A 17,387-nucleotide genomic window follows, 5' to 3' on the forward strand; every position below is an offset into this window, starting at 1 on the left:
CAGCTTTCTGAGTAGACGGTATGCTAAGTGCTGACGACTGTACCAACAAGATCAGGGTGGTTTTGCTGCTGAACACAAAACCTGGAGCTGTGTAAGACTGTAAGAAAACCCCAAATATCACTGAAATTACCTTCCTTTCACAGAAAGAGTGGGAAGGCAAATGCAACCGCAAGGCCTGCCTGTAATATGGAAAACACACCGTGATATTCACCAAGAATTTACATAGTGATCAATTTATGTTGCCCCTGTTTGTCTGATACTGTCACTATTTCCATTTACAAATAGATGGAATATGGACTTTGCCTACATTTTAATCTCATTAGCAGAAAGGTTTTGAGGAAGCAACTAGGACAAGTTCTTGCAAAATAAAACATTGGAACAAAAGATGGGCTTTGGTTCCTCTGAAAGATGACATGATCATACCTAAGTACAACTATGTAAAAACCAACCATCCAGTTGACAGAGAATCACAGAATGTCTGGAGTAGGAAGGGACCCACAAGGACCATCAGGTCTGATGGAGAGGCCACAGAGTGCTGTGATAGCTTATCTGACCCAAAATAGACACTTGAATCTTCTTCCCTTTATAGCTGGCTGGTGGAGAGTCACTTCTCATGCTAACAGGGGAAAGTAGGAGTTCAAGTCTGCTGTTTCTTGATATAGAGGACAAAAAAGCCCCAGGGGAGACCCAGCCATCTGGGGAGACCTGCAAGGTGGACACACAGATTTGGGAGAGTCACTTCCCACAAGTGATGGTTTCCATTAACAAGTCCCAGACCTCAGGGAGACCAAACAGGCTGCAGAGCTGGGACTGATGCTGGTGAAGCTTCTCCTGCTCTGAACTGGCTAAAGGTAGTGGCAGCATGAGCCCTTGCTGATCCCAGCAATGCAGAAGAGCTCTGTAGCTCCAGACCCCTGGGGCTACCCCTCTCCTCCTGGAGTGCTGCCATCCCTTGATGGGTGGACACCATGGGGCAGAAGGGTAGTGGGTCTCCACCATGGATAGGCAGCTGGCATCAGCTATGGAGAGAGCTATGGCAGAAAAGCATGATGTGAGGAGTATTTGGAGTGTATCATGAGAAGGATGGGAGGAAAGGAACATGAGTACCCTGCCTGGGAATAAGGTGCCTCAGCAGCCATAGGTTGGAAGGCTAGATTATTTTACTTACCTATTCTAACCAGTGAGAACATTTATAATCATCACGCAATAAATGTGTTTATTATTAATCTTTTGCATCTAAGATTCCTGTAGAACACCAAAAAAAAAAAAAAGAAAAAAAGAAAAAAAGATGCAGAGGAGACCAACCATATACAAGCACCTTTGCCCCATGAGACAGCACCAAAACCCTCCAGCCTTGGTGTAGTACAAAGGCAGATGGCTTTCTGCACCTGCTTTTGTAAACAGCTCTGCAAACTCTCTTCTCACATAGCAAGGAGTCTCATTCCCTCTCAAAGGAGTCATAAAATACAGCTTTATCTATCCTGCATGCAGCAATCAGACAGGCTTAAGAGCTTAAGCAGTCGGAGGGTAGCAATGTTTAAAAAGATTGCACAGACCTGTTTACCTGCCTCGGTCTGCACCACTAATCAAAGCTCTCCTCAGCGTGGACCTGTGGGCCACATGGTCAGAGCTGGAAGCAGAGCACTGACCATGTTCATAGAGGGGGACTTGTTCAGCTCGGTCCTCTCGGGGAGATCAGAAGCTCACACAAAGAGCCCAGTGCTCCTGCCCTGGCTCCGCTCTCCGGCCGGATGCTGAGCCACGGAGTGCTGGGATCGTGCACCGGGCAAAGAAGACAGCAGCAGACACATTTCATTGCTTTAGACTGTTTTATTAAACACAGCAAATCAAAACAAACCCAACCCCACTGGCGATACACCAGCTCCTCATTTACACACCACTCCTTTTCCCCGTTCTGGGAGAACAAAGAGGCTGAAGCATAAATGAGATCAGCGTGGTGAGTGTTACACACATGAATATTTATTTATCAAGGAAGACCAGAAAGGGGCCAATTTGCCACTCTCCTGCACCAGCAAGAGCTTGGTCATCAACAAGTTGGAGGGAAGGGTAGGTGAAGAGGCTGGTCCATGCCTTTGTGTGGGCAGGGGCGTGGGGAATGCTGGTGAACGGCTGTTCTTGCATCTGAGGGTGACTGGGGGAGCCACCAGTCAGGAACGACACTGGGAGGATCCTGGGGTTTGGGACAAAAGCTAAGCACGACACAGTTGTGAAGCAAGCATACAATGTCCCTTCCAGTCACGCAGGCAGCTTGCAAGATGCCCTTTAGGGAAAAAATTCTAAAGAATTAACTGAAAAGTTGTTACCATTCCTTGGGCGTGCCGAGTGCTCATTATAAATCTTTTTCCTGAAGAAAAAAAGCAAGGCTAAATCAAACTACAGAGCTTGTCAAGCATGAGATTTACAGAAATCTCACTGGGTTATGGGTTCATTTCTTAAACAGTTGAATTATAGCAGCTTTTGGGCATCAATATAGGAAGCGTGCTGACCCCCTCAGTGCTGTGGGGAGTTAGGGTATGAGCAGCAATGGAGAGATCGCGCTGGTTATCGTCTTAATGTGTATTTCAAAGTCACTTCCGAAAAAGAAGACGAGATAGTAGTTGAGTATTCCAGCCACAGACATGAGGAACAGGAACAAAATGATGCGCTTTCCAAACAGGTAACCAGGAGTGCTGAGGAGACAGAAATGGGGGAAAGCAATTTGTTGATGTGCATCATCTCACATGAGAATCCTCAGACTTTGGACTCAGCTGTTGAGACCAACTGAAAGACCTCAGGGGCTGAGAGAGAGGAGGAAAATTTCTTTTCTGTCTTGCATTGCCAGGCAGTTGAGAGGACTTAAATGTAATTTTCAGGATCTGTTTGGATCTGGATTTGGTCTTCTGTTCTCAGTGTAGGCTGCTGCTTACAAAAGCATCTGTTCAAAGGCACTTGAATGTGCTCACATCTATTACAGGTTGCGGGACAACTCTCTTTCGAATGCGTGTAATTAGCTTTATTCATATAAATAAAATTTAAATATTAATATAAAAGGACAATCTTGTGCAAATAGTGGCACAAACATGCAAACCCGTGTTTTTAGAGAGTCCTGTGAGCAGGAGCTGCAGCCCCCTGACCCCAGTGCTGCTGCACATCCAACATCTCCCACAGCTACCCCCATTTATCCCAAAGAGAGGGGCTTTCCTGCACTACCCAATGCCAGCAGCTCTTGCAGGCAGCACCAGAAGCCAGTGGCTCTGCCTGTGGAAGTGCAGCATCCAGTTGTGCTGCTACCACATTCTGGATTTTTTAAAGAGGCTCTGCAAGTCCTTACCTCTGAGTTCTCTCCCCGAGGTAGCCCACAAAGTACTTCTGCCTCACAAACAGGTACATCAGGCCAGCAAAGGCAGCAGGAGCTGGGCAAAGGACAAAACAAGGCATTAACAACACCAGCCCAGCTCTCACTGTAAGCACTGTCCTCATCTGCTGCCTGGGCTGGAATGGAAACGGGAATCTGCAGTCTTAGATTATGGGACAAGCACTGGAACTGGGATAGAGACCTCTCCATGGGAAACAGCACTTGCCTTGCCTTCACTCCAGCTTTTCTGAAAACTTTGTGGGTGTAATCCTGCACACAGCTGTGCCCACTGCGGAGCACACACCACCATCCTTCCAGTACGTAAAGGGAGCCTACAAGAAAGCTGGAGAGGAACTTTTCACAAGGACATGAACTCACAGGAAAAGGGGAAATGGCTTTAACCTCAAAGAAAGCAGGTTTAGATTATATATAAGGAAGAAGTTCTTCACTGTGAGAGTGATGAGGCACTGGCACAGGTTTCCCAGAGAAGTTGTGGATGCCCCATTGCGGTAAGTGTTCAAGGCCAGGCTAGAAGGAGCTTTGAACTACCTGGTCTAGTGGAAAGTGACCCTGCCCCTGGCAAGGGAGCTGTAAAAAGATGATCTTTGAGATCTTTTCCAACCCAAACCCTTCTATGATTTTGTGAAACCCAGTGTGGGCTGCACCAGGCTCAGGAAAGAGAGCCCCAACTCAGGCACTGTTCTCACCAGACACAGAAGGCTGTTGGTAGATGTACTTCACTAGGAGCAGGTGGAGGATACGTTATGGTCCAATGCTAACTTTTGAGCATTAAAAAAGGGGCTTTCCCCCATAATTCTAGCCTTTCCCACTCCCCTTCTTCTCCTGGTTAAGAAACTCGGGGTTTTTTCCAGAAAGAATAGACACGTACCCCAGGCAAGCACTCATCTCCATGTTAGATAAACTCACATTGCATTGGAGGGGATAACAATTAGAAATGCAGGTCAATAGTCCCAGGTGGCCCTCAGCACAGGGGAGAGGTGGCAGATCTGGCAATTTAATAAATTGAGCCCATTTTCTGTCCCAAGATGGAATAATGTGGCAATAATCCAGCAACCAAGTACTAAACCCTCCACCCAAAACAAAGGGAACTCATGCATAATGCCAGTATGGGAAACGTCCCTGGCCTGGACTACCTTGAATTAAGTCTGGGAACACATCTGTTGACATAAGCCAAGCCATGCCACAAGTGTGCTGCTACTCCAGCAGCATGCTTAGCTCCAGGACAGGGGGGTAAGAGAGGCTCCCCTGCTGCAGGAGGCTTGATCCCTGAAAGTGTAACTTCCATGGTGCTCACCATCCTTTGCTGAATGTGGTGCCAGGTTGAAGGGGAAAAAGAAAACAAACAAACAAAAGAGTGTTACCTTGGCTGCAGAGAAGGCCAGCACACCAAAGCACAGCGAGGAATGTAGGGTATGTATGTCCACAGTTCTGGCTGGAATGGAATTTATAGGAGAGAAATCAGAGCACAGGCAAATGGAAAAAAATCAGTATGTTTCACCAGCAGAGACTGGTGGCAGGTGAATTTGGGCTGCACTAGTGCCCTTGAGAGCAGACTGTTACCACAGAGCAGTGGGAGGCCCCTGAACTGCCAAAGGCTGGGCTCCTCACCCAGGTCTGCTTCCCTGTTTTCTCGCTCAGATAATGGATGCCTTTGTGCTGCCTGATGAGGAAAACAAACCATCCTGTGCCTGCCTGGCACCTGTGAAAGCCACTTTCTCCCTAACCTGTTTGATCATGATAGGTGCTGTGAACTTTACTGACTTAAAGTCCTTTTAACTGAGTCATATTAATAAAGCTATTGGATGAAACCAACAAATGTAGAATTGCATCACAACTAAGAGTGTCTCACAGAGTTAACACGTGACTTTGCAGGGGAACAGGAATGGAGTTCAGCTGCCTCCTTCAGCTGTGAATGCTTTCTGAGGGGGAGAAGTGAAGAAGTTGAGAGTGATTCCATGTGGAAAAGGAGTGGAGAAGTGGAGAGCTGTGTGCCAAGGGTGGTGCCAGAGACCAAGGGATTTGTGTCAGCTCTGCCACCTACCTGCTCCTCAGCAGGCTGATGTCTCTGCTGGCCCTTTCCTTTTGAGCCCTTGACACTCTGGCTGTGTCAGGGAAGAGTGAACTGGTTCCCAAATGAAGGGACACAATACTTGTGATGGCTGCAAGACCTATATACATGCAGCACATGGTGGCAAGAAGGGTGCTGGATTCAGCCAGCAAATATATCCAAAAACCTCATGTCTGAACACTGAGCACAGCCAGGGATTAAGTACAAAGCCTTCATCTGAGGCAATCTGGAATCCACCCCTGGCCCCCAAAAGGGTTTGGATTTAATTTTAATGCAGAGCATGATGAACCCCACTCTGCCCTCACCGACTCCTCAGTTCTTGTCTACTTACTTGGCAGTGTAGACACGGTCGAAGGAGGAGGATCCCTGCCGCTGCAACACCTTCCCATTGCAGTGTCTGCTTTCATGCTCCACTTTGTTTGCAAAAAAAGCTGTTAAAAAACCACAGAGTATTCAGTCTGAGATGTCACCTGAAGATATTGCAGAAGCTGGGCATTGTGGGCTCAGCTCTGTTCCCATGGGTAGATGGCAGGAGAAGACACAGGTGCATGAGGGTGCAGGATGTGGCCAGTGTGCTTGCTCGGTCACCCAGGTTTAACCAAACCCTCCATGCATCCCCATGTATGTGACTGGTAGCGGGCTCTCTCTCCTCCAATCCCTGCTTCATCCCAACTTTGCACTTTGGGCAGTCTCTGCATCTCTGCTGCAGAAGCACTGCCCTGACCTGGTCCTTTGAGCTCCCAGTGGGAAAAGAGTTTTCCAGTCAGAGCTGCCAACCCCAAATCTTGCTCTCCAACAGAGTAGGGAGACAAGGGAGTCTATTCTCTTTTAGTGAAACCCATTTGCCAAACCAAGGACATCCTGCAGGGATGGTTCTTTTCCCAGAAAGGCCCAAAGAAAGCCTGGTCTTAATGGCTGATTTGTGTGTATCCTCCTTTTAAGGAACAGAGTTGTGTCAGAATGTTAGCTGCTGCAAAAATGCAGCACCTCAAGATAATGCATCATGCTCTTGACAAACACGTTTTATCTGATGACACTAAACCAGAGACCATCAATCATATGTCTAAGTACACCAGAGAGAGCTCTGGCAGCCTACAAGCTGCAAGCTTTCTGCTGTCGTGCACCCCATCTCAAGTGCTTCCAAATCACTCTATGGCTTGGAATATTAACCTAATATATACACATGAAAGATAGCCCATCAGGAAATACATTATTATAGCAATAAAAATTTAGCTAGATAAGCTGCAGGATTTCATCCCTGCAATCTGAAGAGTAGCCTCCTTTTTTTCCCCTTCATCGATGCTGTAAATAGGTCCTTTGTACTTCCACTGCCTTTAACAAAAATGACTGGGTTTTTCAGTTCCCAGTATTGTGGGATCCCCTGGGTACATACAGCCCTTCTGCAGAAAAACCCACAGTGCTTTAAGCCTGCACCTCTACTCTGAGCCAGGCTGCAGATCCTCCCACAGCCACCAGCACAGTGCGCTGGCTCCTAGGGGACCCAGACCAGGCATCATCCGGTGGCACCGAGTCCTCAGCATCTCCATCTGCACACCAGCACAGCCTTTGGCAGGAGGTTACCCTGCCTACAGCCACTAAGAGGACCTAATTGAAGAGGACAGAGTTGATCAGCACTTTTTTGTCCAGTGCTGAGCTGCAGCAATGGACTTCCTGCAGGTCTGGGACCCCATGGACTCACTGGTAGCACACCTCCTCACTTTCTTTTATCATGCTTGAAAATCTCAAGAAAATACCACATACTTGGCTTTCCTTTTTCTGACAAAGCCAAGTAAGCTATTTATCTCCCTCTCCACTGCTGCAGGTCCTGCCACTTCCCAAATATCAGCTTGCTGCTGCAGAGAAGTTCCACTATGCTAGGAGGCAAGAGGGTGCTTTCACAAGCCATCATGAGAGGAGTGAGCAGAGCAAGGCTGGAGTGGAGAGGTTTAATTCACCTCAGTTGTTCCAGGAGATAATTCCCTGAGGCTCCAAGGTTCCACAGACTGCCTAGAGGCTGAACAGTGGCAGTCCCACTCTGATCAAGGTAATATGCAAGAGTTCAGTATAAGCCTGGTTGTTACACAAGTCCATGCAAACAGAAACTGGGAGCTGATGATCCCATATAGCCAGTGCTTGCAAACATGCCCCTTATTTCTCTCCACTTTGCTTTCTCTGTCCTGATCTGCTCAGCAATGATCACTGATTTGCCCTGAAAGATGCTGGATTGCAACATATCTCCGGTAAAAGAGCAAAACTTTAGGCTGCATGCGTCACTCAGTGGTATGCGGCCACTTGAGTCATTCCGTAGGATGTGGAGATTCCATCATGAACAAGATGACAGTAAATGGATGCCAGACCGGGACAGCACCACAGCCCACCTCCATCTTCAGGAACAACAGCACTCAAACTGTTTTCTAGTCCTGCACCCTGTGCAGAGAAGTATTTAATCACAAATTTACGTGGTACTGACTTCATGCGCTCAGAGACAGTCAAGCAGAGGCCCAAGTGCTTTGCTGAATGACAGCCACAGCAAGAGTTCAGCACTCCTGATACCCCTTGACAAATATTTCTACTGCTTTCATAATTGCAATATGAAGCATAATTCACCGCAGGACTGCATATCAGGTCTGGTCTTTCTAGAAAGAAAGCTTGGGAAGAGGAAACCAGATGACGCAAAGCTTGAAATCCTGGTTTAGGGCTGTCTGTCTCACGTGCTTGGCAGAATCTGCCAAGGGTCCTACTTCCCCTTTTTAGCAGTTGGGTCCATAAACTCACAGACAGATAAAAGCACGTGGATGGAAGTCTGACATGTCCGAGTGAGAGAAAAAAACCCTGTATATAAAGTCATACGATTACATAGCAAGAAATGTATATTTGTCACATTTTCTTAATTACGGTATGTGCTCTGGTCTTAATGTGCCATACTCTGGTGATGTCACGCGTTTTTCATTTTCCAGAGAATAGCATTGGGTTAAGTGATGTGGCATTTACTGCCTATGTTGAAACTAAAGCAGCCTGCATCTCCTTTTTGTTTTTTGCTCCTTGGCAGCTAGGCTCCCACCACTTCCCCCTCTCTGCAGCAGCCCAAGAATAGAAGAATAGTTCATTTCCTAGGACTTTGTGTTCAGTGGGAATGTCCCATTTGTAATAAGAAGATTTCACTACAGATTTCTGGAATTTTCACCAGCTGCCCAGCCCACTGCTGAATCTCTTTGAACCTGGGCAAATGTGGTGCAGCTGAGGCAAAACTCAATCCTTTCTTTAAATTCTGGGCAGAATTTCCTGCTAAAAAAGTATTTGTAAGAGAGTATGAAGAAGTTAAAATCAAATTTGCACAGGAGAGATACTTGTTTTATTTAAAAAACCTTGAAGACTATACAAGGGACTATGCAAGGTCTGAATAAGAGCTGGAGAAGGAAACTTCATGGAAATGTACAGTGCTCCATCTCAGGAAATGTACAGTGTTCTTGGGACCACAGTTAATTGAGATTAGTTATACTGCAGGACTTGGAGATGCAGGAAAGCAGGAGAGCTGCCTGCTCACAAATAGCCCACACAGACTCCTCCAATTCTGAGCTTCACCCAGCTCCATGCTCCAGCTCCCACTGCAACCCCCCAGGGACTCCATCCCTGCCCATGGCAGCACGGCTCCAGCTTGAGAGCAGCTCTGCCTGACCATAGCAGGGACCTAGGTCAGAAAAGGAGGTCTTTAGTCATCAAATCAAAATTCATATCGCCACAGGGTATCCCAGCATATTACTCCTTACATTAGCTGAAAAGTGTAACAAACTCACTCCAGAATGTCAGAGAGTAAGACCATGTGACTGTCAGGATACTGACACAGTGTCGTACAAAATTCCATGCCTAGAAGGCTGTTTCTAAAGCGAAAGCCATGCCTAAGCATGCATGCACTTATAACTAAATATTATCTATCCAAAGATCAGCTCAGCATACATCGTCCTGAACTTTCCTCAGCTCCCTTCTATCCCTTAAATAAAAGTTCATTTTTGTCTTACCGTTCTGGACGACGCTGATCAGGGTGACGATGACAAGCAGGACAATGCTTCCCAGGGTCTCCTGGTCCATTTCGTGAGAGGGCTCTCGGGGTGGATGGTGCAGCCTCGGTGGCAGCTCAGTGGTACAAGCACAGAACGAGGAAGTGAAATGAAGGTCTTATCTTGAATCATGAAACACTTCCTATGGTTTCACAGGAGAGTGGCAGCACCCTCTGCTCTGGTGCCTGTCAGACCAACAACCGCAGGCTCACTCACTTGTACAGATGAAGCCCAGGGAAAAAAGAGATTGCACGTCTGTGATCTAAGATGATACTTCATGTGGAAATAAACTTATTGCCCTTCCTATACACAAGCAAAACCTGGATATCTAAAGCATGCCCGAGCACTTGGCTGGCTGTGTGGAACAGCAGAAGGCTGGAAGGAACCAGTCAGGCTACCACAGCATTGTCAGCAAGTGCCCAGCCACTCCACAAGCAGCTGGGAGGAGAAATTATGTTGACAAGTCTCAGCAACGGTGCTGCTCTCATGCAGATGCTCTCCCTGGTCACATCTCCATCAGTCTCACCAGTGAGGAGACCCCAGGCCTGCATGTCACAAGCCAGAGCTCCTGAACCCCCTGGCATGTTGGAATGGGCAGTACAGCAGTGCTGTGAGCATTGCTGCTGAGCACAGAAATATGTCTTTTGTTACCAGGAATGGATCCTGCATCCTGCCCCCTACGAATAACTCCTTGGAAGACAGTGACAGCTACAAACATTCAGTGTTTTGCAGGCTCAGACTTCACAGTTGTGCCCCAGTTTTAGTGCTGGGAGCCCAGTATAGCTGAGCACAATTGCTGCAGCATATTCACAGCCCAGATCCAACCCCTCAATGAAGCTGGCACAGAAGCACAGGCTGTGGTGCTGGACAGAGGGGTGGGCTGACCTTGGCTGAACATCAGGTGCCCACCCAAGCCACTCTATATCTTCCCTCCTCAGCTGGAGAGGGAAGAGAAAAGACAACAAAAGGCTAAGGGGTTGAGATAAGGGCAGGGAGAGATCACTCACCAGTTACTGTCACAGGCAAATCAGACCTCACTCTGGGTGGGTCACAGCCAGGCAGGAGTTCCAGCAGGAGCCAACCTGCATAACTTATCTTTTTCAATGGGGACACATTTACTTACAATGGTGTTTTTACCCTGTCTCTTTATCATGCAAATTTTTATAATCCATAATCTTACATATGGAAAACTCTCATATACTTTGGGTATAAACAAATACACAGAAATGAACTGGCAGAGGTAGGTGATTAACACTGTGAGCTGTGATGTAGTTATCAGCATAGGAAAAGGCTGTCTTTCTGGGATGCCTTTCCTACAGTCCATAGAGATAAAACTGTGTGAGAAGCAAAGCCATAAAGAATACCAAGGTTTAGATTTGGCCTGTGATTTTTTCTTCAGGTTTTTAACTGTTGCCAGATTTGCTGAAGGAAAAAACCCAAATTCAAGAACAAAAAGAGAATGACAACAACTCTTTGAGAATGCTTTTATTCAGACTAAAGTTCTCTTTTTCCCCAGAATACAATCTTTTCCTACTTGAACATCAATGTTTATGTTTTGTGGTCTATCAAGCATGGGATTGTAGCTGGTATTTAGGGATGGTATTTAATGATAAGCATCGACTAATGTTCAGAGAAGAACCCATCACCTATAAACCATGATGGAGTTAAGTGAAAAGAAGAATATTGTCTAAGCAGAGATCAGTGTTATGACTGTAAAGAGAGGAGCTGTGCATGGGCATGGGCAAGCAGGAGGGAGCTGCTGACAGGAGAGGGCAAAGGTCCTCAGGGCATCTGTGGTTGGAGGATTTCCACTCATCCTCCTGCAGCAGGCATTCTCCTCCTGCTACCTGTTTTGTGCTGGTGCAAACCTACCAGGCAGCCTGCAGCTTGCTTTTGATTTACAAGTGGCAGTACAAGCACATGAGCCTGCTCTAATTTGCCAAGAAAACACACACTCTTCCCCACTATCAAAGACTTCCCAGAGGTGACTTCTATTCAGCAGAACTCTTGTATAAAAGAGGGTAGGAATCAGGCTGCTGAGGTGTGAAGTTGCCATAATGCAAAAAACCCCACAAGACACCAGGAATTTGTGCCAGCAGGCTTTCCAGCTGGCTGACCCAAGCTCCCATCCCTCACCCTGTGTGCTGGCCACATCGTGAGAGATGAGCTGTTGATGCCTTTGCTTTCTCCTTGTCCTGCTCTTTGTTTTGCAGCTCTTTGCTTTGCTGCTGCTCAGTGCCTCTCAGCACAGAATCATCCCCACTTTGCTTTTCTGCTCTGCCCATTCTGATTTCCCCCTGTCCCCTGGCACTGCTTTGGCATTTTGGCACTTGACATTGCCAGTGCTTTTCTGGAAACCCAGCCTGTTCCCTCCTCTCACTCAGGTTTGCTCCAAAGCCATCCCACATGTATATGTGGAGGAAAGCAGGGTTTCACACTCCTCCCTGCAGTAAAAAAAAACAAACCATGACATCAGCTCCAGGGCTTGTTAAAATGATTTCTTGGTGTGCAAGGAGAAAAAAGCTTTGCCAGCAAGAACCACTTTGGTATGGCTGCCTTAAGAAAGGAACTGCAGGGTTTTGTTTTGTTTGTTTTTTGTTTTTTGTTTGGTTTTTTTTTAACTGCAGCATCACTTGAGGAAAAACAAGGAAATCAAGATGGTATGTGAGACATTGAAGAAGAAGTCCCTTTACATGGCAAAGCAACACTGTTGTGTAGCCAGACCTAGCATAAACCTCTTGTGGGAAGGAATATTACCTTCCATACCCCTTGGCCCTGTAATAGCTGCAGGGTAGAAGGAAATTCTGGCAATATTTTTGCAATTTGGGGAATTGCCTTGGCAAGGGAGGGCTAAAATGACTCTGCTAGCAGCTTTTTCTATACCTACACACTAAATTGTTCCCTGTCCCTGAGACCTAAACACACACAGGATCACTGACCGGATAAGACAAAGTTGCCACCACTGGAAAACCCTGTCCACCTGGGAGAAACATCAGTGCAAAACACCTCCATCATATCTCACTTGGCTGTTTGAAATAAGGGATTCTCCTGAGTAGACAAAAAAAAAACCAAAAAGGGGGTATGAGGGGAGGGATACACACCTTGTGGAACTGTGCCTGCACCTTTTGTAACCCCCAGCTGTGGTCAGACTTCTTCAGGCACAGGCAAGTCAGCACTTCAGCAGCTGCTGTCAGATCCCAGCCCTTTTGCTTGCTGCATGGCTCTTTGACATCCACATCATTCTGTCCAAGGAAGATAACCTTGACACAGTGAGCCATGAAGCTCACAAAAATGTGCAAAGCCAGCGAGCTTTTCCAGTTGCACTGCGAGGCTTCCTGCACATTAATCTCCTCCCCTGGAATCCTGAACAGCCAGTCAAAATAATCCCTTTGTAGAATTGCTTTCGTGGCGAAGAGGAAAGGAGTGGGAACGCAGATCTATAAATATCTTTTGGGATGTTCATCTCTCCTCTCATGCACTCTGATCAGAGCTCAGGAGAAAGGACTCCAATGAAAGTGTGCCTCTTGACAATATAAAGGCTGCTCAGGTGAAGCTCCCACACATGAAAGCCAGGTGACACCCAGCTGTCATGCTTTGTCACAAATGCAAGGTGACACAAGCCCCTTGGATGTCTGGTTAATACGAGCACTGTGCTTTGCAAAGGTAAAGCGCCGCAGCCCCTTCAGCTGAAGCACACAGGCACACGTGTGGGTGACTCCCTGCCTGCCTCAGAATCCCATCCTTGCTGAACCTGACAAAACCCCAGCAGAGAGCATGAACAGAGCTGGAACTGTGAAGTGCAGCACAAAGAAAAGGGCAATGCTGCAAGTTTTAAAATGCTGCCTTCATCCTGCACAGCCAAGAGAATGAGCCGACCGCCTCAAAAACCCCTCCTTCTCCACATTTCACAGGCTTCCTCCTTTCACTCACTGTTTTCATATCCCTTTGGTACAAATTCAGCTCAAAACAGAGATGGATGACAGAAACTGTAGTCTCTTCAGGTCCTCTGGCACAGCCTCCTCCTCCTCACCCTCTTTGTCCCATTGTCACGGTTCAACCCCAGCCAGCACAGCCCCTTAGCCCTGCACAGCCACTTGCTCACTCCCCACCAGTGAGATGGGGGGAGAATCAGAAGGATAAAAGTGAAAAAAGGGTTAGGAAATTCCACACATGCAAGCAAATAAAAACAATAAATGCATTCACCGCTTCCCACAGGCAGGCAAGTGTTCAGCCATTTCCAGGAAAGCCAGGTTCCATCACATATAATGGTTACTGTGGGAGACAATGTCATCACTCCAAATGTTCTCTCCTTTCTCCTTCTTCCACCAGCTTTATAAGCTGAGCATGGTGCCATATGGTAAGGGCTAATCCTTGGATCTGCTGGGGTCAGATGTCCCTGCTCTGTCCCCTCTCAACTCTCTGGTGGGGTGATGTGAGAGGCAGAAAGGCCTAGACTTTGCTTAAGTCCTGCTCAGCAGTGACAAAAACAACCCTTTGTGACCAGCAGTGTTTCCAGCACCAGTCCAAAACAGAGCCACATGCCAGCTACTAGGAAGAAAATTAACTCTACCCAGAGTATTTTAGATGTGGCCTCACCAGAGCTGAGCAGAGGAGCAGAATCACTTCTCTTGACCTGCTGGCAATGCTTTGTCTAATGTGACCCAGGGTACCACTCACCTTCTAGGCCACAAAGTCCCACCGTTGGCTCATGTTCAACCTGCTGTCCACCAGGACAACCAAATTCCTTTCTGCCAGGTTGAATTCTAGATGGGTACCCCCAGCATGTCCTGGTTTTTTTTTTGTCTACAGCTGCAGGACTTGGCACTTCTCCTTGCTGAACTTCATGAGGTACCTATCAGCCCATTTCTCCAAACTGTCAAGGTCCCTCTGGATAGCAGCATCACCTTCTGCTCTGTCTGCCACTCCTGTGGGTCTGGTGCTGTCTGTAAACTTGCTGAGGCTAAACTGTGGCCCATCATCCAGATCACTAATGGAATGTTGTGCAATATTGATCTCTGATGGCATCCAACTACATCATGCCACCACACTCTGGACACAACAGTTTGGCCATTTTTCAATCCACCTCACTATCTGCTTATTGAACCCACACATCAACAGCTCCTCTGCAAGGATCTTATGGGAGACAGGGTCAAAGGCCTCACTGAAGTCCAGGCAGACAATACCCACTGCCCTCCTCTCTTCTACCAGGCCAATCACTTCACCATGAGGGTCTACCAAATTGTCTAACATGACTTCCCCTTGTTCGAGCCATACTGACCAACTGCTGGCACTTCCACTGTCTTTGATGTGCCTGAAGATGGTTTCCAGGATTAGCTCATCCATCACCTTCCCAGGCACTGAGGTGAAGCTGACCCCAGTCAGTAGCTCCCCCAGTCATCCTTCCTGCCCTTCTGGAAGATGGGGGTGATGTTGCTTTATTCCCATCCTTGGGCACTTCCCCTCATTGCCATGATTGATGAAAGATGATGGAAACTGCAATGGATCTACCATCTCTCTCAGCACCTGTGGGTATATCCCACCAGGGCTGATGGGATTTATGGGTGCAGGTTGCTTAAGTATGGATTAATGTACATGCAGGTTGCTTAAGTATTGCCAGACTTGGCCCTCATCCATCTAGGGTATATCTTCCTTGCTGATTTGTCTTTTGTAACTCATGTTTGCTGCCATTATCACCTTATCACCTTTTAGGTGGCTGCAATTTTGTTGTATTGCACTAAATAGTTTATTTAGTTGTTGTTTTGCACTGGGTGATGGGAAATTTTTACTGAGTATGGTATGTCATGTAGAGTGTTATTCCCCCTCTCCCATCACATAGTCTATCCCTCACACACCCCCCTGCCACACACCCTGGTGGGCTTTTATTTCTGTCCATGTAAGACCGTGTGGGCCAGGGTTCAAGCTAGCTGGACTGGACCCATACAACAGCCCAGAGACATGCGGATTCTTGCACAATTTGATTAATAATTAGTTTCAATTCATTTTATAGACTGTTTAGAGCTGAGGTGAGGCTGCCTGGGCAGCAGATTCACAAGTCTTTCTCTCCACTCTGCTTTGAGAAGTCTCTTTCACCCTGTCTCATTTCTGTTCCCGCTTTCCATTAGCTCTTGCAAATAATTATCAGAGGACTATGAATCAAAAGTCACTGTGAAGTGAATTTTGTCTTCTGTTCTTCAAGTTGTGAAATATGCATATTTTATTATTGGCTTTTCGCAAATATTAAAATGAATATTATATGTGTTGTGTAAGAAAGTTATGCTGTGTTAATTTTCTTAGTAGTGTGTTAAATATAGTTTTAACATAATGTTTAACATAAAGTTTTAACATAATAACATAATGTTAAAATAGAAACTATGCTATGTAAAATACTTTTTTTAAAAGAAAGGACTCACAGCGAGATAGCATCCACAGAACACCTAAATCTTTCAGAGAAACGAATTTATTGCTCTCTTATCGAGTTCTTCCCACCTCGCTCAGTCCTGAAGATGCCATTAGGATTCAGAGGAAGAAGTTGACGATGACCAGACAGAATCCTGTATTTGAATGGAATTTATGCATCATGTATGAGGTGTATGAACATGCAACAGGCTATTGCTTTTAAGGGTTAATCCTCTGTTAAGGGGTGTCCTTTTTCGGGCTCGTGCTGCCCAGAAAGAGGTACCTGGACGTCCGTGACTCTTTGTTTTTATTGTCTCGTATTGCCCTAATCCAAATTGTCCAAATTATTATTACTCTAATTATATTGCTATTTTTATAACCATTTTATTATTAAACTTTAAACCATTAAACTTTAAAAATTTTAAAAACAAGTGATTGGCGTTTTTCACAAAGTCTGTGGTCACAACTCCTTTTGGTACTGTAATTATCAGAAGGAAAGATGTTTGATCCATTGACCACCTTAATAACAGGGCAACGCTAATTTTTGCCTTCCTCATCCCTGGCACATAGTGTCAGAGCTTCCTCTTGCAAACTGAGCTGTCTCGGAGAGCAGCCTTCAGGCTCCTATTGACAACCGTCCCACCAAGAGGCAGAACTTCAACCACTACATTTTTCGGCTTGTCCACTCTTCCGCAGTCCCCCAGGAAAACAAAGGGGAAAGGCCACGGAGAAAACAAAAAAGGGAAGGCAAGGAAGGGCCGTTTTTAGATTTGAAAAGCAATCAGGCCTCACAGCCGGTGATTACAGCCCAGCCCAGGCCGCCCCGAAGGAGCAGGAACGGGAAGGACACAAAGGAGCGCAGAGCCCGCCCCGGCCGCCGCGGGAGGCAGCCGTGACTCGGCGTCGCTGCCCCACAGCGCGTCTCTGTGGCGCAATCGGTTAGCGCGTTCGGCTGTTAACCGAAAGGTTGGTGGTTCGAGCCCACCCAGGGACGGGGCGCAATCTTTTTGTGGCGCACCGCGTGTTTTTTCCTTCCCTCCTGCAAAAGGCGGCGGCTGTAAACGGCCCGCGGCGCCTTTATACTGGCGGGAAGTGCCCGAGATCCGAGACCTGCTTTTGGCTTCGGGACCTCGCTCCTCCTGCCCGCCCAGAGGAGTTTCACCCGCACCATGGGCTCACAGCGAAGTTCCGGGTCCTCCGGCTGATTGCTCAAGGGAGACTGCAGGAAGACGCAATGTAACGGGAGTTTCCGTAGTGTAGTGGTTATCACGTTCGCCTAACACGCGAAAGGTCCCCGGTTCGAAACCGGGCGGAAACACCATATTTTTTCCCTTCCCGTGTCACCGCGGACGTGTTTCCTGGTTTCCTCTTTATCCGCGGGGCTCATCCCCCGCCCCGCCGTGGGAGAGGGCGAGTGGCCTTCTGGGCTGCCGGGGGGCCGGCAGGGAGGAGCAGGGGCAGAAGCTGTGCAGAAGCTGTGCAGGAGCTCTGC

The 17,387-nt window shown here is 47.2% G+C and overlaps 1 protein-coding gene and 2 non-coding genes across 4 annotated transcripts; 2 read left to right on the forward strand and 1 right to left on the reverse strand.

The window, feature by feature from the left end:
- Positions 1-1,810: 1,810 nt before the first annotated feature.
- On the reverse strand, positions 1,811-17,204 carry ALOX5AP (arachidonate 5-lipoxygenase activating protein). 2 transcript variants are annotated; one of them, XM_071433966.1, is made up of 6 exons: positions 17,075-17,204; positions 9,461-9,714; positions 5,776-5,875; positions 4,738-4,808; positions 3,332-3,413; positions 1,811-2,690 (listed from the first exon to the last, which is right to left on the reverse strand). In XM_071433966.1, exons 2-6 carry the CDS (start codon positions 9,528-9,530, stop codon positions 2,528-2,530), a joined length of 486 nt encoding a protein of 161 aa, XP_071290067.1. In that variant the 5' UTR covers positions 9,531-9,714; positions 17,075-17,204; the 3' UTR covers positions 1,811-2,527. The 2 variants fall into 2 exon arrangements, with proteins under 2 accessions (XP_071290067.1, XP_071290068.1); XM_071433967.1 differs by having other exon boundaries at positions 9,461-9,684; positions 17,075-17,166.
- TRNAN-GUU (transfer RNA asparagine (anticodon GUU)) lies at positions 16,816-16,889 on the forward strand. Its single transcript has one exon. It is a non-coding gene; the product is annotated as a tRNA-Asn (tRNA).
- On the forward strand, positions 17,141-17,213 carry TRNAV-AAC (transfer RNA valine (anticodon AAC)). Its single transcript has one exon. It is a non-coding gene; the product is annotated as a tRNA-Val (tRNA).
- Positions 17,214-17,387: the final 174 nt, after the last annotated feature.

The sequence above is a fragment of the Agelaius tricolor genome, unplaced genomic scaffold (genome assembly GCF_023055355.1).
Source record: "Agelaius tricolor isolate 1412-34295 unplaced genomic scaffold, bAgeTri1.0.p SCAF_9, whole genome shotgun sequence".
Taxonomy (NCBI): Eukaryota; Metazoa; Chordata; class Aves; order Passeriformes; family Icteridae; genus Agelaius; species Agelaius tricolor.

Excerpts from the sequence above, each read along its gene's own strand:
- ALOX5AP (XM_071433966.1), bottom strand. The coding sequence starts at position 9,530 with ATGGACCAGGAGACCCTGGGAAGCATTGTCCTGCTTGTCATCGTCACC. Across the intron at positions 5,876-9,460 it reads GATCAGCGTCGTCCAGAACG|CTTTTTTTGCAAACAAAGTG; the intron begins GTAAGACAAAAA and ends GTTTTTTAACAG. Across the intron at positions 4,809-5,775 it reads GACCGTGTCTACACTGCCAA|CCAGAACTGTGGACATACAT; the intron begins GTAAGTAGACAA and ends ATTCCATTCCAG.